The sequence below is a fragment of the Babylonia areolata genome, chromosome 5 (assembly GCF_041734735.1).
Source record: "Babylonia areolata isolate BAREFJ2019XMU chromosome 5, ASM4173473v1, whole genome shotgun sequence".
Lineage (NCBI taxonomy): Eukaryota > Metazoa > Mollusca > Gastropoda > Neogastropoda > Buccinidae > Babylonia > Babylonia areolata.
The window spans coordinates 41,510,198-41,535,408 of record NC_134880.1 but is presented as its reverse complement, the minus strand read 5'-3'; the positions used below and the strand labels follow the sequence as shown (position 1 = coordinate 41,535,408).

The 25,211-nt window shown below is 38.4% G+C and overlaps 1 protein-coding gene across 1 annotated transcript in view; it reads right to left on the bottom strand.

The window, feature by feature from the left end:
• Positions 1 to 4,644: 4,644 nt before the first annotated feature.
• Positions 4,645 to 25,211, bottom strand: part of LOC143282073 (zinc finger RNA-binding protein-like) — a 32,541-nt gene continuing 11,974 nt past the window's right edge. The window contains exons 12-22 of the mRNA XM_076587534.1: positions 24,484 to 24,607; positions 23,059 to 23,207; positions 21,629 to 21,700; positions 20,878 to 21,061; positions 18,924 to 19,065; positions 17,172 to 17,263; positions 14,447 to 14,542; positions 13,528 to 13,639; positions 13,016 to 13,113; positions 11,337 to 11,478; positions 4,645 to 8,419 (exon numbers count right to left, since the gene is read on the bottom strand). Of these exons, the coding sequence (XP_076443649.1) occupies positions 8,352 to 8,419; positions 11,337 to 11,478; positions 13,016 to 13,113; positions 13,528 to 13,639; positions 14,447 to 14,542; positions 17,172 to 17,263; positions 18,924 to 19,065; positions 20,878 to 21,061; positions 21,629 to 21,700; positions 23,059 to 23,207; positions 24,484 to 24,607 (1,279 nt within the window). The 3' untranslated portion in view covers positions 4,645 to 8,351. The remainder of the gene's footprint in view (positions 8,420 to 11,336; positions 11,479 to 13,015; positions 13,114 to 13,527; positions 13,640 to 14,446; positions 14,543 to 17,171; positions 17,264 to 18,923; positions 19,066 to 20,877; positions 21,062 to 21,628; positions 21,701 to 23,058; positions 23,208 to 24,483; positions 24,608 to 25,211) is intronic.

The window sequence follows — 25,211 nt, the reverse complement described above, 5'->3', positions numbered from 1 at the left end:
GTTGCAGCCCACGAACACTGAAGAAGTTAGTACCCTTATCTGTCAATACAGTGTCTGTAAGGGTTTGGTTCCATTCTCACTCTCGCCCTTTCTTCCAAGTTTGACTGGGAAATCAAACAAAGCATCTGGTCATTCAGATGAGACCATTAACTGAAGTCTTTGTGCAGCACACACTTGGAGCGCTGAAAAAGACCCCATGGCTAAATGTGTTGTCCTCTGGCAAAATTCTGTACAAGAAATACTCTGATAGATACATAAATATATGTATGCACTCCAGGGCTGACTAGCATGCTGAGTTATGCTGTTGTCAGGCATCTGCCTAGCAAAAGTGTTGAAGCATATCTTGATCTGTCTGAACACAGTGATGCCTCCTTGCAAAACAAACTTTTAACTGAAACAGAGTATCATTTAACAAGACCCCTCAGTATCCTGAGACAGTTATCCCACTCTATCATCAAAGATTGGTGTTGACACCGAACATGAACAGTAAAAGCCAACTGAGGAGGTACTTAACAAGCACAGCAAGATAACGATTCCTGTAGGCACAATTCACCTTCACACAAAACACCAAATCCCACAACACTGGCAACATCAAAGCAAGTTTATTTTCTTCCAGAATATGCAGCATGGCATACAGCAATGCAGCACGGCATACAGAACTTCCATTTAGCATCCAATGCCATTCATGTAACTAAGCATACTGGCACAATGCTCAGGAACATACTGAACTTTCTGGGCAGCCTGAACTGTGTAAAACCACCACCTAAGTTGTAGTTAGAACAGTTAGACGTTACCTTCTGCTCTTGACAGTATCCTACACTGTCATTCAGCCTACAGGTGAATCATCAGGGCCACAGCCACACGTACAACTAAAGCAAAATGCAAAGTTCTGATTTTTGGATGACTTAAGTCACTGAAATACTTTTAGTGGCAGCAACTTCTTTCTTTTGCTTTGAAAAATAAAATCAACGTTAAGTTCAGGCAACTCAAAGCCAACACAACATTTGAACAATCTTCTATCATATCATGCTGTTCGTTAAAAAAAAGAGAAAAGAAGCTATGATTGGCAACACCAACTGGCAGATGTATGGGAGAAAACTGGAAAATCTCTATACCATGACACAGCACTACAGCAGATGTCTGGGCACTGAACAAGACCACTAAACGGTCAGCCAGCGACCCAAGCCCACCACGCCAACACTGACCATTACAGTTGTGCTGGATTGACATTTCAGACCCTCTGTCTCACCACCACCAGCACTCGTCTGTCTTCCCCCTTCAACATTTCCCACACTGATAACTAACAGCCAGCCAAAGCCAGCCACAAAACAGCAGTGAGATGAAGCATTGCTTGTGTGCCAATGCATTTACTGATGAAGGCTGCACATAGATCATAATTCTTTTGTTTTAAGAACTGAACAATTTTTTACATTGATGCTGACAATACCTTTTTTCTTTCTTTTCTTTGGATGCTGCCAAAATGTCCAATAATATTTCAATTTCATATAAAATGCAGACAAAGACAGATTTTGTCCTCAATATATTTTATGCTACTACAACATTTTTGTTTTCATGTTTGCAATACTTTTCACATAAAAAGCAGACAATTCACAGGGTAATCACATCTGTATGGGGTACCTGGCCAGAACAATGCAAAATTTGAAGCAAGCTCTGACGCATCAAATTAAAAGCTGAATTGGTTTGGTCCCAAAACTTAAAGCTATCTGAGCAAACTAACATAGTTTCCTTCCAATGCTGTGTCTATCCTGATTTGCATGACATAAAATCTTTATATAAAGACCTTGAAAATGTTATATAAATCGATACAGCAAAGGTTTTTACTGTGGGGCCAAGTCAGCTTGAAACAGTCAAGTTTGCCGAGAGGAAATGAGAACTGTTAATGATGTAGAAAACTGAAAGCAAAAATAAGTACACCAGTCAAAGGCAGTATTGTTATGAAATAATTGCAATAAACAAAGATCAAATGTAAAAATACTTTTTGAAAAAAAGCTGATAAAAATATACTTTTGAAAAAAAAAAAACCTTGGTAAATCACAGGATGATGACAGTGCAACAATGGATCTAATTTAGAGAACACCTACGCCAAATAAACAATTAAGAACTATTACCAGATTTCAAGTTACAATAAGAATAGAGGATCCAAATTTTTTTGTTATAATATGAATGGGAAAAATGATCGCTGCAAACACTGGTGTGAAAAGTCTCATCTCTGTAATCTGATGACATTCACAATGCAGTCATAATTTGTTTTGATCACAGATATTCTGTCAGATTCCTAATCTGACCTGGATATACCACACCACAGGAAGTAGACATCATCTGTTGAAACAGGATGCCCATTAGAAAGATTTCCCATGAAACTAACCAAGAGCGTTCACACACCCAAACAATGAATACTGAACACTTTTTTCTTTTCTTTGGCAGTCTCATAAGATTGTGTGCATAATGAAAGCAAAACTGAATGATGTGGATCAAAATCAAGGTGGGCCATTTTGTGTTGACAAAAATGTTTTACATTTTACATTATTAAAATGAATGACTAGGCTAGAAGATGGGTGATTATAAACTCATTCTCAGTTGGGGTTTTTTGGGTTTTTTTTTTTTTTAATATTGTTACAAAACTTGTTCAAGTCTGGCAGTAATTCATACCAAGATAGGATCTTTTTACAGAAATAAAAATGTTACTTTTTTTTTAATGCAATGACAGGAGCACTGTTTATTGTTACTTATTGTTGCTTATTGTCCAGCTGATGCACAGGGCCATAACAGGACTGTCAAACAATATAAATGCTCAACCTTGTCAAAACAAAACTGCCGCATCTACACACAAACAAACAAAAAAATCACTAGAACCAACCCATAAAACACAGTTCATGACACATTATCTAAACCATTTAGCTCCTTAGGGCAAATAAGACTAGACCGTGCTGAAGGCATTTGATTTATCATCCCCAGATTACAAAAAATATGTAAAAAAGACCATACAGGCAAATAACACTGGAGAATGGACAACTAGTGCCAATTCTAGTGTTACAAATTTCACTAATGAGTCGCCAGAGCAAAACAGCATAAAGTACACCATAGACTGCAGAAAAAAATGTCAAGGCCTGCTCAAAAAAAAAGAAAGGGGAATGAAATGGGAAGACAGAAAAAGAAGACAACGGTTAAGGAAGAAAACAGGTAGAAAAAAAAAGAGAGCAACAGTAAAGAGGAAATTTCTAGCACTGAATTTCCAGAAGGCGGGGATACTATTTATAATGAAACAACATTGGCATCCCACACATTAAATTTCAGTAATCATCAAGAGCAAGATGTTCGAGGGAGGGAGTGGTTATTGCATGTCATATAACACAGCTGTTTGAACATGATACTGCAAAAAGCAACCCTCACCCCATCAAGCTGGAAAGCAGTTGTACAGTTAGCAGCATAAAGGCCTGGCGATATTCCCATCACTCACAAAGCAACATGACACTGCTTATGACACAGAACTGGTCAGCATTTCACAGAGACGAAAAAAAAAGTTTTTGTTTTGAAAATAATGGAACAATAAAAAAAAATATATATAAAAAAAGAGGACGGTAGGCAGACAGGCTCCACAATGCCCTTTTTTTTCCTCTCTCTCTCTCTCTGGTATTTTTATTTCTGCACATCAGGAAAGTAGGGGCTAGCCAGGAACCATAGCAACTGCTTGTCCATCAATTACAGAATGCATTACTGTTTTTTAGGAGATGATTCATGTACGTTCTTCTCTGTGAGATAGAAAAATAGACAATCACTCCCATACTGGCCAATGTCATCAAAAAGGAAATAAGTAGTCAAGAAAATAATAAAGCAATAAAACAAAAAAAGAGAAATAATACAAAACTTTCTACTGAATCTATATTGATCTTGATAAACAAACTAGAGCAATTCAGCTTCATGTCTCTTCTCTCACTTTCAAGTCCACTCACACAAAGAATCACAAACAGCAAGCGTTACTGGAGACGGTAAAGTGGTAATTTTGTTTTTGTTGGTTTTTTTCAAGCCATGATCATGACCACTTTGCAGTGGACGGGAGAAAACAATCCAGAACCATGCATGCGACTGCTTCAGAAAAGAGAAGTAAACCAGCAGTACTCGTCAGCGCTTCCCTGTGCATGCTCATTTGATCACTGAAAACTTGGATGATGATTTAAAACAAAATGGTGCTGAGTGCCACACAAGCCTCTAGAGATAATGTGCTTCAAAGAATCGAGTCAAAACCGTAACTTGAATTCACCACGTTCGATGATTAATGGAAAGAGTTTACTGAAAGCAAAATTCTGCCTCTATATGCTGAGTACAACATGAAGATTTAAGAAAGAAAACCTTCGCCATTTCCTAAATTACCAAAGAAAGAAAACAACAAAAAGTTTTATAAATTTTAATACCAACATGAACAATTCCAAATTCATTAATGCTAACCCAACACAACGTTTGTACACAACATATGACCTGCTTCATATAAGCTGCGGACACCACTATTTTGCGTGAAATGGGGACTGTACAGTGGAAAAAATTAAAAAATGTGTTATTCAGTTTCCTAACTGAACCAAAGAAATACCACCCCCCCCCTCCCCCCCCCCCCCCCCCAAAAAAAAAAAAGTTAAATAAAGTTCAACACCAACATGAACAATTCCAAACTCATTAACATGAACCAAAGACAACGTATGTACATATGACCTGCTTAATATAAGCTGTGGACACCACTACTATGTGCAAAATGGGGACTGTACAAAGGAAAAACAACACACAAACTCCAATGTCGTTACAAATGGGAAGAGGTGACAAGATCACAATATTTTTTCTCGAGTCAGCTAAAAAATCTATGGTTGACATAACATTATCAAAACAGAATTTTGTTCATCTTGATATCAATGAGACCTAACCAACTTTAACTTTGGGAAAACCAGTGTTCCTCTCTTTCACACCAAAATGAACTTCAAGTCAAGTCATACTCAAACTCATGGTTGTAATATCAATGTCTGGACATGTTTGACTTGTATGCAGTGAAAATTGGTGCATGAAAAAAAAAAGAAAGAACTTTTGGCAAAATATTTGCATTATCCCTTATTCCAATTTCTGACCATTCAAATTTAAATATTTTTATGAAGCATTTGATTTTGATGAAAGGCTAAGCCAAACTGCAGGCGTAAGTTCAAAGCTTTTAACTCAATGTACAATTACTTTATTAGAGGAACGAAAAATTCTCTGATACAATTTAACAAGCAGATGTGTGGAATACGCAACTCTGACTGACATCAAGAAAAAGATGAAGCACAAGAATACCCTACAACCCTTCATATCAGCTTCATAACCAGTTCTTAAGGAATGGAAAAAGGCTAAAACGCTGGTAACCATGCTAAATGTGCATATTCTGTGTATGTATGCCAAATGAACATTCTATGGACAGACTTATCATTTACCATTGTAGGCAGTTTCTACTTTAAAAATGGTTTTCTTGAGACTTTATAAACCGCTTTGAGTTCTGGTTTGATTATCCCTGTGTTTGCAAAGATAGTGTGGAATGTTCTGGTGTTTTTTTCGACTGGTTATTATTTACTATTATAACCTTGGTTCACAGTCAAAGATCGAAGTAGCTGTTTTCAACATTGCCCAGCTTTCAAAACTGACTTACATTTTTAAGAAATTGTATAAATGGTTGCAACCTGACACATGTCTAAAGTTGATACCTTTCTGAAAAATCAGCCGAGGTCTTTCAGTGTCATGTTCATCTTGTACGCATTCTTCACTTATCTTGATAACTGTCACTTTGGTTCACCCCTCTCCACTTGCTTGTTGAAGTAAATATTTGATCCAAGTCTGCTCCATGATCTTTCAAGAATGCCAATATACCATAAAAAACAAGGTGTGAATCATTCTTCAGATTTTGCCTTCCTTCAGAAACCAGAACAATGACTACTGTCTGGGGAAAATGGAACAGGCAGTCGATCACAACTTGTAAAGTGGGGAGTGATACCGCTGGGACCAAAGTGAGCGGTATCTTAATTTCGTGTTGTTAAAAAACAAGGCGTGAATCATTATTCAGATTTTGCCTTCCTTCAGAAACCAGAACAATGACTACTGTCTGGGGAAAATGGAACAGGCAGTCGATCACAACTTGTAAAGTGGGGAGTGATACCGCTGGGACCAAAGTGAGCGGTATCTTAATTTCGTGTTGTTAAAAAACAAGGCGTGAATCATTATTCAGATTTTGCCTTCCTTCAGAAACCAGAACAATGACTACTGTCTGGGGAAAATGGAACAGGCAGTCGATCACAACTTGTAAAGTGGGGAGTGATACCGCTGGGACCAAAGTGAGCGGTATCTTAATTTCGTGTTGTTAAAAAACAAGGCGTGAATCATTATTCAGATTTTGCCTTCCTTCAGAAACCAGAACAATGACTACTGTCTGGGGAAAATGGAACAGGCAGTCGATCACAACTTGTAAAGTGGGGAGTGATACCGCTGGGACCAAAGTGAGCGGTATCTCAATTTCGTGTTGTTAAAAAACAAGGCGTGAATCATTATTCAGATTCTGCCTTCCTTCAGAAACCAGAACAATGACTACTGTCTGGGGAAAATGGAACAGGCAGTCGATCACAACTTGTAAAGTGGGGAGTGATACCGCTGGGACCATAGTGTGCAGTATCTTAATTTCATGTTGTTAAAAAACAAGGCGTATATCATTAGTCAGATTCTGCCTTCCTTCAGAAACCAGAACAATGATGACTGTCTGGGGAAAATGGAACAGGCAATTGATCACAACTTGTAAAGTGGGGAGTGATACCGTTGGGACCAAGGTGTGTGGTATCTTAATTTCGTGTTGGCAAATAAGCTCGCTTACCTATCTGGGTATCCTGTTGTTATTTTGCAGCAAAGCCCTAGAACAATGTTGGGTGTGGAAACTTGCCATTAGTGCACTGTGTCAATAGTGTCAGCAGGTTTGAAGGTGCAGGCAATATATTTCACCGAGGTTTCCTAGCAACTGCATCAGTACTTTTCAAAGAGACTATGTGTATGTGTGTGCACATCCATGACACTGATTTTAGTAAACTGATACATTTTTCAGTATTGATCCTTTGTGATTTAATTCAATGTGCTTACAAGACACTTGTTTTCTTATACTGAGAGCACAGAAAAGTGTGATCATTAAGTATTCAGATAATTAATAGCAATATGAAATGCCAGACACTTTTCAACACTGGTAATAGCAAAATCAAATGACTGATACTGTTTGTGCCCATCTTTCAGAAAACTGTAATGGGACATTCATAGGCTTTACCATGTTGTCCCAATTCCCCAAGTATTGCAGAAACAGAAAAGACAATTACATTAGTGATAGCATGTGCACATATATGTATGTGTGCGTCCATGAACAATTACTTTTTTTTTTGTTTTCTTTTGGTTTTCATTTTTCTTTTTCCAGTTTGCTGGACAATATTTTTATATAGCTGGGACCAGTGGCTTTAACACCACCCAACCTCTAAATTCCCATGAGTTCTAGTATACTTGCATACACACACACACTTACACACACAAAAGGCTACTTAACAACGGTCACACAAACACAAACTGAAACTGGCACAAAATTTTACTTTTGGAGGAACTGATTAAGTTGGTTTTTGTTTGGTTTTTTTACCAAAACAAAGGATACAACTGAGAAACTGACCAGTAGAGTTAATATAAAACAAAAGCAAAGTGAACAAGAAAAACAAAAATGAAATAACCGAAAAAGAAAAAAAAAAGAAAAAAAAAAAGCACATTGAAAATATGAACATCCTTAATTAAGCAACAATGCCACTGGAGTATGTACAATTATCTTACCAACAGCATTAGATTCAACTCTCAAAATAAAACGTGAAAACACAATATAACATCATGAAAAGCAAACTTGAACAGCAACTGTGTCCACATGTGTGTATGTCTGCAAATGAAAAAGTATGTGTGAAAATGTGTATAATTGTGAACCTGTGCAAGTTCTTTTTTTTCCCCTTCTTTGCCTGCTTTGCTAATGCTTTTAATATTCATGACCGCATGTTCACAACAGCTAACCACATCTTCACAAAATCAAAAAATCACTGAACGCCACACAAATTCAGTTCTTTCTGCCCCTTTGATTTACATCCACCACAGTGATTCCCTCCTTCCTGCTGATCCAGAAGCCACGCTCTCTCTCTCTCTCAACTCTATCCACCACACTGAAAACACTGCCACCCATCCTCACAAAGGGAGTGACAAAACCATGCTTTTCAGCCCTTTCCAATCAAGCAGGAAAAGTAAAATGGCCCAAAGTTTCAGTTGTGTGATGTCTATTTCTGTGCAGAAGCTGATTCCATGGCCGTTTCCTCTCCGTCTTTCTTCTCTTTCTTCTCAGTTCCTGGCGGAAAAAGAACAAAATGCTTTCAATGACAAAGCAATAAATATATGTCTCTTTCCCCTCCCCTGGTCTTGCTTTCCTCTTCTTCCACCACCTTTCCCTGTCTCTGAGGCTAAATGGCTGGAGGCTGACCATGGAAAGGATTAAGGTGGAAACATCGTCTACATAATGGAATTTAGAATGGGAATATGCACAAAACTGTACACATACAGTCGTGAACAATTACCTGTCTAATGTAACTTGAGTATGTACATGTGTTGGTATTTGCCAGCATGACATATCTATGCATGTGTAAATCCCTAATAAAAAAAATGTGTGTGTTTGTATGTGTGTGCCTATATGCATACATGTATATTTTTGTGTGTGTGTGTGTGCGCATGTGCATTTCCAAACTAAGAAAGATGAAACTAATTCTTCCTTTCACATATGATCTGTTCCCCCACCCCCACCCCAAATCACCCAGGACCCCAAGCCTTCTCCTACAACAGACAGTATTCCAAATACTATTAATGATTGGTTAATGAGTCAGAAGTATCGGACAAATATTTTTAGATTTTCAAGTAATGAAAATACAATCACAAACAATAGAGTATGTATTATTGAAAAGAAACGAAAAAAAGGAAGATAAACTGGTAAAAGAAATAAAGTAAAAACAGACAGTGATATCAGTGTATTGAAAGAAGAAAAAAATCAAGAATTAACATTACATCAGGACAAAGTAATGGAAGGTGTTTTGCTTTGGTCAAAGACTGAATGGGTGGCAGATGAGGGAAAACATTTTCAAAATATTGTTGCAAACTTGTTTGAAAAGAATTTAGGACTGTTAAAAATGACAGCAATCTAACAGATGATCAAGAGGAAATAAAAATAAGGTGAACAGTTTCTAAGAACAACTTCATAAAGCAAACAAAGATGTTATGCCCTGTGAAATAAGTGACTGATTAAAAGTATACTACAACTGTCAGAAAATGAAACATTACTAAAAGGTAAAGTAAGAACAGAAGAAGTAAATTTTGCTTGAAAACAAATGGAAAATGGAAAGAATCCAGATACTGATGCTTTTAAAACTGAATTCTTCAACAACAAAAATTTTAACATCTTCAAAAAAATGTTTAAACAACTTGAAATATTTGTTGTAAGAGCACTGAGACACTTAGATGCAGTGAACTATCTTCGACACAAAGAGAAGATTTAACTGCTTGTATTCCCAATAAAGTCGGGAAAAAATTTAAAGAACTGGAGGCCATTCTCCATTTTTAAAATGATGTATAAAGAATTGGATCATCTTGTACTGGGAACAGACACATATTTTCAAACCAGCTGCTACTACAAGGTATGCTCTTGGGTTTAGATTTTGAAAAGGATTTTGAGTCAGTTGTGACAGTGTGGAATTTTATGTTTAAAAGCTTCAGAGCATACCGTTTTGGTCAAAAGTATATGTAAATGGGCAGAGACAATTTACAAAAAAGTCGACTCTACAGAACTGTTAACAGTCAGTGTGTGCCGTGGTTCAATGTAAAAAGAGGCTGCAGGCAGGGAGATAAAGAGACCCTGATTCATCTTACCTGGTCATTTTGGGAAGAGAGATTTGCAACTATAAGGGATGATACAGTTATACAAAACAACTTGCACAAAACAACTTGTGTTAATAAGGTGGAACACAAAATTTATCAATCTGCTAATAATACACATGCAATAGATACCAAAAAAGAACAATTGCACATTTAACTGACAATTTTGTCAAAGCCTCTAGACTATCACGTAATAGAGAAAACACGAGCAATCTGGCTTGGAAGCATGAAAAAAAAAATAATAAAAAGGCCTCAGGTAATATGTACATACCTGAATTGTACTTAGAATGGAATCTCAAAGACTGGTTAAATACTGGGTATCTGGTTCACTAATGACTTATTTAAAAACTCCTGTTTTTGGCTCATGTGTCTTTGCCTATCTCTTCCTGTCTATGTCTTATCTTTTTTTCTTTGGGTACCTATTTTCCCCATTTGATGTTATACTAAATGTTCACACTTGTATGTATATTTTTCAATTTTTTTTTTAAAGCAATGAATTTTCATGATGTGAATGGTGTAGTTAAATATCACAGTCCTCAGTTTAAGAAATAAACAAAAAAACAATACAAAAGGTCAAAAACAATGCATTTCTTGGCCACAAGACCTTTAGAAAAATCACTGATGGCAAGTACAGCTTTAGGTACATGTAGCAGATGGCAGACTGAGCCGGTTGCCTTATTGCTGAATCAGCCACACATTTCGACCAAACAGAGCAAACCAATGGGCTTAATTTGCATCAGTTTGACACTGCGTAGTGCATGACACCAAATACGGCTTCATGTACAAACAGAAGCAAACTATTTCAACATGCCTGACATGGCTATGACAAACATATGACAACGTTCCCACACTGATGGGATATCAACAGTTCCAAAAACACAGCCACACAACTCCAAAGGGAAAATGCTAACGAACCACATCACACTCCATGGCCTATGAAGACATGTACAGACCCCTGCTACCTTTTTTTCCCCCCTTTGCTGCCCCATTTCAGTGGCCTAACTCCCACACTGGTCATTCTCTGTCTTCCTCCTACACAGCCACATCTGTTGCAGTCGCAGAGATGGCAGTCCATAATGTTCGGTTGCCAGGTGGCCACACACCAGTGGAGACTCTGCAATGCTGCTGAGTCACTTTGGTGGTGTTCAGTAGTTCCTGTTCTGATGTAATGCAATAAGGACCCCACCTTCTAAGCCCCTAATGATGACAAGAATCCCTAATGTGGAGGCAGACTGATTGAGTGCCTCCCCCTTAGCCCCTTATGATGACAATAATCGCTTATGTGGAGGCAGACTAAGTGAAATCCTCCCCCTTTACTTGCTACTTCGATTGCACAGCCTCAATACCTTCTTCTGTGGTCTCCCCGGTTCCAGTGTGTCGACGTTTGCGAGGCACGTTGAAGCGCTGACGGGCCAGGTGAGGTGGAGGCAGAGCATCCATGCCCAGCACCTTGTGGATCTGCCGGAAGGCCAGCAGCCTCAGGGCATGCTGCAAATAGGTAGTCACCATCAGTTTCACTTTCTCAAGGTGGTGTCATAGCCAGGCTGGGGAACTGTCCAGGAGAAGTTCTTCAGAAAATCAGAAAATCAGCCGGGGTCCAGGGACTGCCTTAGGCCCCTGGTAGAGTGCTGGGGCAACGCCCCATTAGGGGTCCAGGGGAGCAAAGAGAATGTGTGTGTGTGTGTGTGTGTGTGCATGTGTGTGAGACAGAGAGTGTGTGTACTGATTATTATGTGTGTGCAGGGACAGGGGACACTGGGGGGGGGGGGGGGTGTGGGGGGGGGGGGGGGGGTCTGGTTGAGTCATAGCTGCCAACCTTCCAGACCCTAAATTAAGAATCCTGTCAGGGAGTGGGTTCAGGAGGGGGCATGGTGTAGATCGTTAAATGAAAACTGTTCCTTACACTGTGAAGTAAAGCACTGATAAACCCTTTTTATTGCTGATTTGCTGCCCACATCACATCGACTTTCACTGCTCGACGCCATGTTGGTAAAACAGCATTGGTGCCTTGTGCATGTGCAGTAACTGTCTTCAAGTTGAAAAACATGGGTCAGTGTACGGACCTTGTGAGCTGGTTCAGTTTCTCATGTTTTTTTGTTTGTTTGGTTTTTTTGTTTTGTTTTTGTTGTTGAAATTTTAAAATTCAGAAAAATATGCAGAAAATCCTAATTTCGGAATCAGTGCTAAATTATGGAAAAATCAGTAAAAATTAGGAATGGCTGGCAGCTATGAAGAGTGCATACATGTGTGGAGACTGGACAAAAATAAAACACACACATCGATTTCTTTTATCTCTGAAATTTTTTTTCTCCTATGAAATCAACTGCTCTTCTGCTGAAAATAGCGAATCCATAAACAGTTCCCCAGCCTGCATAGCGTTCAAACAAATCCATATATGCTACACCATATTTGCGAGGTACATGCCTGACCATCAGCATAACCCAATGCCCTTAGTCACGCCTTGAGTGCATGTATACATATATTTGTGTACCTATTAGAGTGGATTTCTTCCAGAGAATTCTGTCAAAAGGACAACATTTTGTTGCCATGGGTTCTTTTGCAGTCCTTACTGCACATGGGACATCAGTCTATCATCTCATCTCAAAGATTAGGTGCTCGGTTTGATTTTCCAGTCAAACATGGGAGAAAGGGCAAGACAAGGATTCAAACCCAGACCCTCACAAACACTGTACTGGCAGATGTACATCTTAACCATTCTACCACCTTCTTCCCACCTCCACCATCAACACACACAAATGTTTTTGCTACCGTGGATAATGAAGGTACACAAAACACGTTTTCTGCCACAGCATATCATACAGTAGAAGACAAAAAACAACATTTTGGATTGTAGGTGGGAAAAACCAGTAACATTCTCAACCTTTTTTTATTTTATTTTTTTTTTTAAAATGAGTGACATTCTGGTGGTCATGGGGTAATTAACAAAATGTGATGACAAAAATCAAAGCAAGCAGCTAAAACAAAAAATATAACAGCACTGGAGAGCATCATGGAACATTCCTACCTGAGCAGAGGCGACTAGATCCTCTCTCATCTGATTGGTCATGGAGCCCAGGGCATCAGTTGGCTCTTTCTCACAAGGGTCATACAGACTAGGGCCACCTGCACGACAGCATGATAATGAACTCACAAGCGGTACAACATCTGTAATAAGTCCAACATTAGTATGTCTGTAACAATTAAGATACCGCCCCCACCCCCTCCTCCCCCCACCATGCATAAAGTTAACCAATGATAATCCACAGAAAATATGCAAAATGAACATGAAAGGACAAAACTAAATAAAAACTACAAACCTGTTAAATATCTTAAATGCTTCATTTACATACTTCTGCATTATTATCATAAAAAAACAACCACCACCAACTTTCCACTGATTCATTCCTGTAGATTGTTACATATATTTTACTGATCTTCCTGTTCATGATCTCTCAGTATACACTTTGTCACTGTTGAAATCCTGCTTTCTTTATTCATCCTCCTGTTCCGCCAGTCCCTATCTCCCCACCCCCTCACCTGGAAGGATGATGCCAGAAGACAAACACTCAAACACACGGCGCAGAGCGTCTCCAGGGCTCATGTTCGGTCCCCCGCTGCTGACACACTTCTCTACCAGAAGCTCCAAGGCCTGCACACTCACACACACACACACACACGTTATTGCATTGTATTGTACTGTATTTCTCTTTTGTCACAACATACTTCTCTGTGTGAAATTCGGGCTATTCTCCCCAGGGAGAGTGTTGCTTTTTTTTTTTTTTTTGTTCCCCCTGCCTGCAAGTGTGTGTTTTCCTATCAATGTAGATTTATCTACAGTATTTTGCCAGGGACAACCCTTTTGTTGCTTTGGGTTCTTTTACGTGCACAAGACTGCACAAACACTTTCTTGTGTGTGTGTGTTTTTGCAAAGACAGGTCTCCTGGAGTAAAATATGTTAGTGTACATTAGAATGTACCTGCATGTCTCCAGGAACTGAAAAACAAAAACAAAGAATAAGTAACCATTAAATAGACATAGGCCCATTCTTCATTTATATTTACCAGTAAAGGTCCAGCCTCATATGGTGAGACCAAAACAAACAAACAAAAAGTATACAGATGCCGCCCAACTCTTGCATTTTTGCATTTCTTCACTTCTCATCACTTTACTTCCGCTAGAAAGATACACAGACATCAATTTTCAACAGAATTATTTATAGTGGTATATCAATATCAAGAAATGTATTAAAAAAAAAAATTTAAAAAAAAAAAAAAAAAATCTGATTTATTAAAGGAAAAAAAGAAAAAGAAAGGAAGAATGGAAGAAAGGGGAGGAAAAAATATGTGCTGTTCTTGGCTTTTGCTTAAAACAGCATTTTATTTGGTTTTTCATGAGAGGAACACATTTTAGATAAAGAAATGTGAGCAGAGAATGTGACACAGGAGCTCTGACTCACCCACTGGTTGAGGTGGTTCCAGGTTGGAACTCGCTGGCACAGGTCTCTCAGGATTCGGATGATGATCACGCAGGACTGTAAGCCTGTGGCTCTAGCCTGCAGGGCATACAGTATTTCACATCAACAGGAGTTCCAACTCACCTCCATTTGAACCTTCACATTTCAACCACTTTGTTCACCGTTACTTATCAACAAGCTTATGACTATATACTTATTGAAATATCTATCCTAGACAATGGAGTCCAATCAACACAAGATTAACAAGGGATAAAAGACAAATCTGCTCATGCTAACCAATGGTTAGTTAGACAAACTGAAAAGTCTCAAGAAGTTCAGACAGCGTTTGTGAATAATGCAAGTGCTGACCACTGACTTCCGCATCATCTATATTGGTGTTAACTGGACTCTAGTTATATACATAATATGCAAGGGTCAGACACCGGTTTCAAATGAGCAATTTTAAAATGCAACAAAATAAGATCTAAGCATCAACAGTTTACAAAGCTGGCTTTATCGAGAGCTCTTCAATTCCCGTGGGAGCGTTAACAATACAAAGCCTTTGAAGAAAAGGAGGCATGAGGCAGCAGGAAAATATGACGAGTCTTGTAATAAGATGATAGAAAAACAGACACGACCACTAGTCCATTTTTTTTCAAGTTGTTGAAATTTTAGCAGCAGCTGAATCCTGTTGATGCTCATTTTGCCAACAAAATGCAAGAAGCGCCTTTCCACAGGCAGCTCTTCCCATTTGTCAGACTGGACAACACTACTGATGAGGAAAAGAGGAGGTCTGAAGTTCTGCAGGTAATTCTGAGCTCAAAACAGTCTGCAGGTTTCAGGCTGTCCGATTTGTTATGTTCCTTCTTCTCTCAAAATGATTCAGGCATCTGAATCATTCCAATTTATCTGTCATTTTGAGGGCAAATGTGGTGACCATAAAATGCATATTTTCTCTTTCATTTTCTGTGATATCATTTTTGGAGGAGGATTCTCCCCTTATTATTTTTTAGAGCTCAGAGAAGGGAGAAGAATGAGGAACAGAGAGAGATACTCGAGTGAGTGAGAGAGTTAAGAGGGAAGGGAAGGAGGATCAAGAAGAGATGATTGTTGAGAGAGCAAGAGAGAAGAGTGAGAAACAGAGCAAAGGACAGACTTTTTGAGTAAGAAATCTTGAAATCAATTTTTTGAAATTCTTTTCTTCTCCTCCCCTTCCCCCAAGTTCCCTTATGCTCTGAGAAAATAACATGTCAATGGGCACACCACTTTTACCAGATCACTCCTGCTTACTTTTCAGCCTCATGTATAAGCTACCCAAGTATCCTTTTTTTCTGGACCCTAATTCATCAAAACAAGTCATTAACTCCTAAACATAACATCATAAAAACATCCTGGCAACAATCACAGAGAATGGTGAGTAGCATTTGCCAATGACAATCATCAAACAATATGGCTCCTTTAAAAAAAAAAAAAAACACTCACTCTATTTATAGGCATGTTCTCTTTCACAATCAAAGTTAAAAATCAGTCGCTATGGCCAAGTTGTTAATTAGTAAGGACGATGAGGAAGCGAAGGCTCAAATCCCAATAACAGGTTATCACTGTGGGACATTTTCCCCAATCTGCTGGAACCCAAAGAAGGGTGTATCAATGGGGTTCAAAGGGGGTAGGTTGGGACCAGTTTGGTCTCAAACCAAAATGGAAACCCACAGCATCGTCATTATGCTTGCTGATAATCATGAAAGAAATGCACATTTTTGTAGCCCTTCAAGCTCCGCTCACATGGTGACCCAAGTTTCTTTCTATTCCCTGTGGTGTGGCATGATTTCTTTCCCCAAAAAAGTTTTCAGTGCTTGCAGATTCACAGGAACAGTCACTGGACGAAAGATGTTGAGTCTGCACTGAGAAAGCTTCACTTTCACTGATTCTGCATCTGCAGTTCATTATCGTTGTCAATCAGTAAATTTTGTAGAATCTGAGCTGTGTATGTGAAATCAAAACATACTTAAAAAAACAAATAGAAAACTGATGTCATATGGCGGTCGTATCATCTTGATGCTGGCAAACTAGATGCGGCAATATCCAATCATAACAGGATGAGAAGTGTGAGAGTAATACCACTGAGAACATAAAATGGAGCATCCAAACTTTTTTTTTATTCCAAAATCACAGAACAATCCTTCAATCAGAAATGTTCATAACATTTCCAAGTTCTCTACAAATCTGTGATATGCTGTAAGCTTTTCAGACAACATGACCATAAATTTACTGAGTGTATGAATGTTTTGCTGGCATGTCTAAAATGCCTTTGTGATTTCGTCTGATTTTAGACTCCCGAAGTTTAACTTCAAAAGAAAAGACAAAATTTCGTTGGAATAATATCTAAAGCTAAAGAAAAAGATATTTCTGTGCAATATTGACTTAGTTTCAACACACTAATTAAAGACAAAAAAGACAAGTACAAAAACTTTTTTCTTTTGTAATGTATAGTCTGCAAGCAGCAAACCAACTGCACAAAAATCCCCCCCCCCCACCCTCCCCCGCCCCCAACCACCACCACCAACCCTTGAATATCTCTGCATGAACTGCATGTCTGAAATGTCAAAGAGTATCAAGGCAAGAGAATACAGAAGACAGAAGACCTATAATCTGACAGAGACACAACACAACACAAACAGTAACCCATAAGGCTGAAAAGTAGTAGTAGTAGTAAGAAAAAACATCAAACCTGAAACCACTTAGCATGACGGAGGGCGGCTAGAGCGGCCAGGCATTTCTGCCTATCCAGAACATCCGGTGGGTCTTTGACGGATACAGTCTCTATAAGAAGGGGTGCCAGTGAAGAGTTTGATCACACACAGCGTAGATGGTGTGCCACGGAATGGGTGTTTGACCATAGGCAAGGCCCGGCTCACGCTTGGCAAGTCGCCGGCACACAAACGGGTTGTGCGCTAGCAACCGCAAGCACAAAGCTCCAGACTGGGAAGAGGGCACACAGAGTGGCGGTGTACCACTCAAGACGACTGCCTTACAGCTCATTAACACTAAATGCTGTGAAACATTTATTCTTCAAAGTATTCTATGGTTCTATAATGGATTTTTTTTTCATGCTGTTACCAGTCATCATCATCCAATATTAATGTTTCTCAAAGCGAAACAAATAAATCAATCTTAAATATTTAATAATCCTATTTCATCAAAATAAAACTTCAACTGAAAGGCCTTTAAAAAAAATTTAATTCATATCAAGAAATAATGCAACAATAAACAACACACATTAGATTCACAGCAGAATATTCATAGATCTAACAAATGCATAAAATCTTTCAAACTGTGTTTGTTGTGTTTGTAAAAACCAAACAAAACCAAACAAACGAAACAAAAACTAACCTTTTTTTCTCCTTCAACAACATAAATGACTTCCATTTTTCCAAACATACAAAGATTATATCACAGACTTTGACATACACAGCTAGACACCACCACTCTTGTGCCCTCTTGGCAATCCTGCCATGATCAAAAATCCTTCCTTCTGCCCGGCAATCCCTCTAGCCGCAATCAACCTGTGTACTAGAAGGCTTGGCACAGCATACATGTCAACAGAATCAAGGAACAACAAATCACCTTATCATGAAGTTAGCTTTAAAATTATACACTTTAACAAAAAGCAGTGAGCATGGATGTCTAGCAAGCCTTCTTCAAACTTCCAGCTGACTTCCTTTTCTTTCTTCGCAGGGTTTCTTTCCATCTTTCTTTTCTTTGTGACTGTAGAATGATCATGTGTCAAGGCTGTAAAGTTGGAATGTTATCTTTACAATTATCACAAATCATGAGAGAAAGAGAATAAATGTTAAACTTTACATCATTACACTTTACATGACCACTCTACATCAGAATGAAAGACTAGTACCAAGTTTTACCTCTGATGATCAAATATGCAACACAAGACTGCCACAACTTTTAAGTAAAGGATAAGACATGGTGAACTAGTGCATCAATTACCTATTTCAAGACTAATAACTACAGCATTATTTTTTTAGAACAACATGATTCTGCAATTTCTGTTGTGCTGTCCAATAAATAACCCTTTCTCATTTCATTAACTGAACTGCTGCCACTTGAAAACTGTCCATTAAAATACAAATACAGCCAGCACATTTTAGCATTTCCCTGATATCAAATCAAAATCATTTAACTTACCATGTTTGACACCAACTAAAATCTCAAGTTATATACTCACAAAGTAAATCTGAACACAGGCTAACAGATTTTTGAACAAGTAATATAAGCCCTACAGATTTCAGCAAGTAACAAACCTTACAGATTTTGACCAAACTAATATGCCTCCACAGGTTTTGAACAAAGTATATACATGTATATAGCAGCAAAGACAGAAACAACAAGTTGTGGCAAAAATCTCTGTATGCATATTTGAAGCATCCCTCCCAAACAAGAGTGAGGGAGATGATGAAGACCGTACCTCCTTCGGGTAAATTGACCTCGCGCATGATGGGCGAGGTGAGGGTGATGGTGCAGGCACACTTGGGCTCCTTCTCCCCAGTGATGATGATGGCAGCTTCTTCCACACAGCGCTTCACTTCATACTTGTCCCCTGACACAGTCTGATGTAAAAAAAAAAAAAGCGTCCCTTGACACAGTCTGATGAAAAAAAAAAAAGCGTCCCTTGATACAGTCTGATGAATAAAAAAATTTTTTTTAAACATATATATGTGGGTGTGTGTAAAATTTTCTTCTTTTCAATGTATATTTATCTATCTGTTCAAGTCAAATTTTTGTATCCAAAGAGAAATTCACATGTGGTCGTGTTGCTAATGCTCACAATACAGACATAAGATATGCAGCTGCAAGACAGGTACGTTTTAAAGTACTCAAGAAATCACATACAATTACACGACACAGCTGACAACATTCTACATATTCAAGAGCACTTAACAGTATTAGAAAAAAAACCACCTCTTAAAAAACATGTACATGCTTAAATACCTGAAGAGATCACATCGAACTAAACTGACATATCTAAGAACATTTTATATGTATAACAACAATAAACTTTACTGAAAAAAAAATCAATCAATCACCTAAGAACAATCAAGTTTAACAAAAAATCAAAGAGCAATAAAGATATCACCCTCTCTCTCTACGCATGCATGCGCGCGCATACACACACACACACACACATTTATATACCGGTATATATATATATATATATATGTGTGTGTGTGTGTGTGTGTGTGTGTGTGTGTACACGCGCACGCATGCGTAGAGAGAGAGGGTGAAATCTTTATTGCTCTTTGATTTTTTTTTTAACTTGATTGTTGATAATATATACGATATGTACCTTAATTTCTGGTCTACAAGGCATAACTTTTTAACTAAAATCTAACCCCTGTATATAATCAGTTGTATACACCTTATCTGTCTGAAATCTCAGTTCTATTCACCACTTGGTGCCACCTCCAACAACTAACTCAATGCTTGACAAAACCACTTGTATGCTGAGACAATTGTGAATCAAAAGATCTAACTTTCTGTTCAGTGTAATGAAAAAATATATACTAAAAAAAATGTACTTTTATTGACATCACACTTGATGATCACAGTAAACAGACATGATCACAAATCTAAATCGAACATGACTGCAACACCATTACACAGTGAAAAATGAGCAACATCTGAGCTACTGCAAAAACAGAGAAATCAGAAGAGTGAACTAATCGCCTTGAGATGCTTTCAGCTGTATTGACTTACAGGCTGGAAATTACAGTATATATAAGTACATATAAATGCAAACTTGCACAGAACTGTCCAATGGTTCTAAAAAGTGGACAATTCCTCAAAAAATGGCCTTTGCAAAGAGATGCCACACGAATTGTTTATTCTTTCAATAACTCTTCAAAGTGCTTTCAAGAAAGAAAAAAAAAAAAGCCAACAACCACCAATTCAAACAATGTGTAAGGCACTAACACCAGAAGGAAGAATACAAGGAGGAACAAGGCAGAATGGTTAAGACGCTTATCTGCCAGTAATGTCGGAGGGTCCGGGTTGAATCCTGGTCTCATCCTTTCTCCTAAGTTTAACTGGAAAATCAAACTGGGTGTTAAGTCATTCTGAAGACATGACAAACCAATGTTCTGTGTACCAAACATACTTGGCACACTGAAAAAGAACCCATGGCAACAAAATGGCTGTCCTCTCGCAAAATCCTGCAGAAGAAATCCAGTCTGACAGGTCGACAAACATACAAGCATGCACCTCACGGCTTGACTAACACGTTGGTTATGCTGCTGGTCAGGCATCCGCCTAGCAAGACTGTTGTTAGTGCATATATATGGTTTTGTCCAAATGCACTGACGCTGCCTTGAAAAAAATTAACTGAAAACTAAGACCATGACAGATGAAGGTCAACGACTCACAGCCAGCTGCTTGGGCAGGTTGTCAGCAATACGCTCCAACAGGGTGCGGGTGGGCTTCTCCGAGCACAGCACTACCAGGTTGACGCTCAGGTCCCCGCGCAGCAGTAGTCCCTTGGCCAGCACCCCCACCCGCATCACCCCCTTCATCACCCGGTTCACGCTGCCTGTCTCCTCCTTCTTTTCCCTGAGTCACACAACACACATGTTCTGCTGTTGGCTTGAAAACTTCAAACAACATCCGTGATGAAATATGTGTACAGTCATATTCATTGCCCACTGCCAATGTACAAATCAACTGGTGTAAATGGTATAAGGTACAAAACTCAAGTCTGCTTTAAGTTCTTAACAACTACATGGACCAATTTCCCTTACTGATTACATTCTCACATTCACCAAGACCCATGCCTGACACTTCGTGCTTTGGTTACTTTTCTTTTTTAAACAAAGGTCTTAGTAACAGAAACTTGTAAATGGATCTGAAACAATATGATGGACAGCTGCCTTGAAAGTTACACAGAAAATTCAAATGACCAATAGTATACTTTTCATGTTTGTCTGGGTTTTTATAGCACAAGAAATTCGTAAGTAACATGCTTGTCCATTAATTTTTTTCAAAATTATTTTGTCAGTGTCTTTCAAGGCAAAATTATCTGCAAACAGGAGACTCATCAAGTACACTTTGCAGACCCAGCAATAACAAAAGCACACAGTTCGCCTTCTTGAAGTCTGATTCATTATAAACAAAACTTACGTTGTCTTCCCATCAGAAGCAGCAGATGTATCCTCTTTCTTTGCTTCCTTGGCATCTGGCTTGGGTCTGTCGCTGGACAGAGAAACAAGAAAGTTTTTGTCTAACAACATAGCTACATAAAAATTACTCAAATCCACAATGTGCAGGGGTGTACATCACCATCAGACACAGACCAAGAAAGGTTGAGAATGTCCGATCATTTTATTCCTGAAGAGGACATGTGTCCCGTGACCTTTTCACCGGCGAGGTCACTGTCAAGTGTTTGTTTGTTAGACAGATTCAGGTATCACGTGTGACTACTTTTAGTAATACCTTGATCCTCCCCAAATTACTAGTTCAATCTGAACAAGGTAAGAATCATCAAGCCTGCCACCTCGTCAGTTTCAGCAGTCTTAGCATTTGATTAACCAAGACATAGCAGCTTCTGTGCATGTGCTGGTCAGGAAAGCATCTGCTCCCTTTCTACTCGTGTTGATCTGGCCATACACTGAACCACTTTTTGAGCTTCTGAAAGAAAACATAAAAGTTTTCCTAGAATCAAAATCTTCTGCTAGATTTTCTGGAACGATAATTGAATGACGCACTGCCAAGAACATTCAAGTCAAACAATTTCGAGCAATATAACAGTTGACAGTTACTATGAACTTCAGTAATGGGAAACAGTTGACGAGCCTTCATTTCGTTGTCGGTAGTCTTGAAAACAGTTGTGGAAAGTCTTCAAAGGAAAAAGAATGCTTGTCGACAGAAATGATAGGAATGAAAAAAAAAACCAAAAAAAAACACACACACACAAAAATAAAAAGTAAGAAAATATCTGTTTTTATCCAAATCAGACTTTGACAGAATGGCACAGAGAGAGAGAGAGCGAAAGACAGTGAGTGAGATGATTCATTTACATCCAGTAAGGTTTAATCATGAGTATTTACAATTTTAACATGTTGGCATTTAGTGATCATTTTCATTTTTATCATAGCTAATCAACTACTATGGAACTGACATGAACACATGTGTTGACCTATTCAAGTCCCATTCATCTCTATGTGAAAAAGATGAATGTCTGATTATGTTCGGATGGGTCCATTTGTCCTGTTGTTGCCCACTTGGATGTGTACAACTCAAATTCACCAATGATGCAATCAAAAATGAAACCTTTCATCACAGATACACCTGAAACCATATCCTGCAGTCACTTGATTTTGGAATTGTTCATATTCATGAAAAAACAGGCACACGAACAATATGTTTTAATTTATTTTGTATTAACTCATTAACAATCTGGGACAAAAATGTACATATTCATACATGCACAAACACACACAAGCACACTGTCAATCTGCACCAAACACCTAGCCCTAGTGCACACACACACACACACACACACACACACACACACACACACACACACACAGAGCTCCTCTCTTCGGTCTCACCTTTCAGCCAGGAAGTCTGACACTTGTTTCAGCGCTCTCTCACAGACAGACACAATGGTCTGTACTGCCTGCAGCTCCACTTCAGTAGGGTAGATGGCGGCATGCTTGGCATTCACATGACGATCGTCTGAAGACTCTGGTTTTCGCATCTGTCAAACAACATATTTTGTTGATCAGCTTCAGCGAATAAACCCATTCTCTGTGTCCCCGACTACTAGCAGTTACACAATATCATCACCCATGACAATACATGCATTTAATTTCTTCTCCTTTCTTCTCTAGGAAAACATAATAACAATTAACGCATGAAAATAGATTTGCTGATCCCCGCTGTCTACATGCACAAAAACTCAAAAGCATCTGCAGCAGAAAGGTTACCAAAGACAGCTTTCAAACAAAGTCAAAGCAATCTGGACAGGCCCTAAAATCCTGGCGCACCTTTGACTCGACAACATTTTTTTTTTTACCACAGCAGTTAAAAGTACAATTTCAACCGTTCATGACTTGTCATCACCCTGATACTGTATTTGTGTGTTTAGGATCATAGGAAACTAAACTGTTTTCTTTTGATACAACTTTCATTCTGGTTGAAGCATTTTTCAAGTGACAAGAAAAGTTTGCGGGATCTACAGGGTGATACTAAGAAAACCCTGTTTTCAAAGACAGCTTATGTTAATTTTTAATAGTATCACAGAATCTCAAAATCATCACAGTTTTTACAACATATCTGCGAGTATAATGGAAACTAACTTGGAAACCTGTGGGTATGACAAAACTTACTTCAAAATCTGTGGGTATGATGGAAACTAACTTGGAAACCTGTGGGTATGACAAAACTTACTTCAAAATCTGTGGGTATGATGGAAACTAACTTGGAAATCTGTAAGTGTAATAGAAACTAACTAGGACATCTGTCGACATAATGGAAACTACTTGGAGTATATGTGGGTATGACAGAAACTACCTGGAAATCTGTGGGTATAATGGAAACTTACTTGGAATATCTGTGGGTTTTATGGAAACTTACCTGGAATATCTGTGAGTTTTATGGAAACTTACTTGGAATATTTGTGGGTTTAATGGAAACTTACCTGGAATATCTATGGGTTTTATGGAAACTTACCTGGAGTATCTGTGGGTTTTATGGAAACTTACCTGGAATATCTGTGGGTATAATGGAAACTTACCTGGAATATCTATGGGTTTTATGGAAACTTACCTGGAATATCTGTGGGTTTTATGGAAACTTACCTGGAATATCTGTGGGTATAATGGAAACTTACCTGGAATATCTGTGGGTTTTATGGAAACTTACCTGGAATATCTGTGGGTTTTATGGAAACTTACCTGGAATATCTGTGGGTTCAATGGAAACTGACTTGGAATAACTGTGAGTGTAAAGAAAAGTGCTAATGAGTGCCTTACCATGGGCCCCGGTCCACCCATGAATGGAGGGCGTGGTCCCATCATGCCTGGGGGTCCCCCCCTGCGGAAGTAGTCCATATCACAGCGACGCTGCTGCTGTTCCCAGTACATCTCTTCCTCCATTCTGAACACATTACGATGACACATCAAGATATTTGTTGTATTTTCACCCCTTTCGACACCACTTTTGGTTTTGAAATTCTTACAAAGTTTTTATTACAAGCACTTCCAAACAATCATGCATGAAATTTCTTTGCAATTGGAAAAAAAAGAAAAGAAAAAAGAAATCCTCCAAGTTCAGGATCACTCATTTAACTGTCCTGAGAAACTAATCCCATTCTTTTCAGTAATAAAACAATTTATAGCAATATTCTCAAGTTTCTTACAAATCAGCTTACTCGCACACACTAATTACATTACATTTTGAAATTATACTCAATACATAAAAAAACTTGGATTTTTTTTTTTTAAGTGCATCACAAGTGAGTCTTGAAGGCCTTGCCTCTCTTGTTTCAAAATGTAATGTTTAAGATGAGAAAGATCAGTTTAAAGCAAATGAAGTCCCCTAGTATTAGAGTAATTTCCCTTTTTTACTACTGTACCAAAACGTTTGCAAAGTAAAGAAAACTTCCATGCTTAGCAAAAGAAGTTCCTGTTTGAACAAAAAATGATAATTATGACTGCTCTTGTTGTTGGGTCGAATATCAGATCAAAGTGCCAAGTTTAGA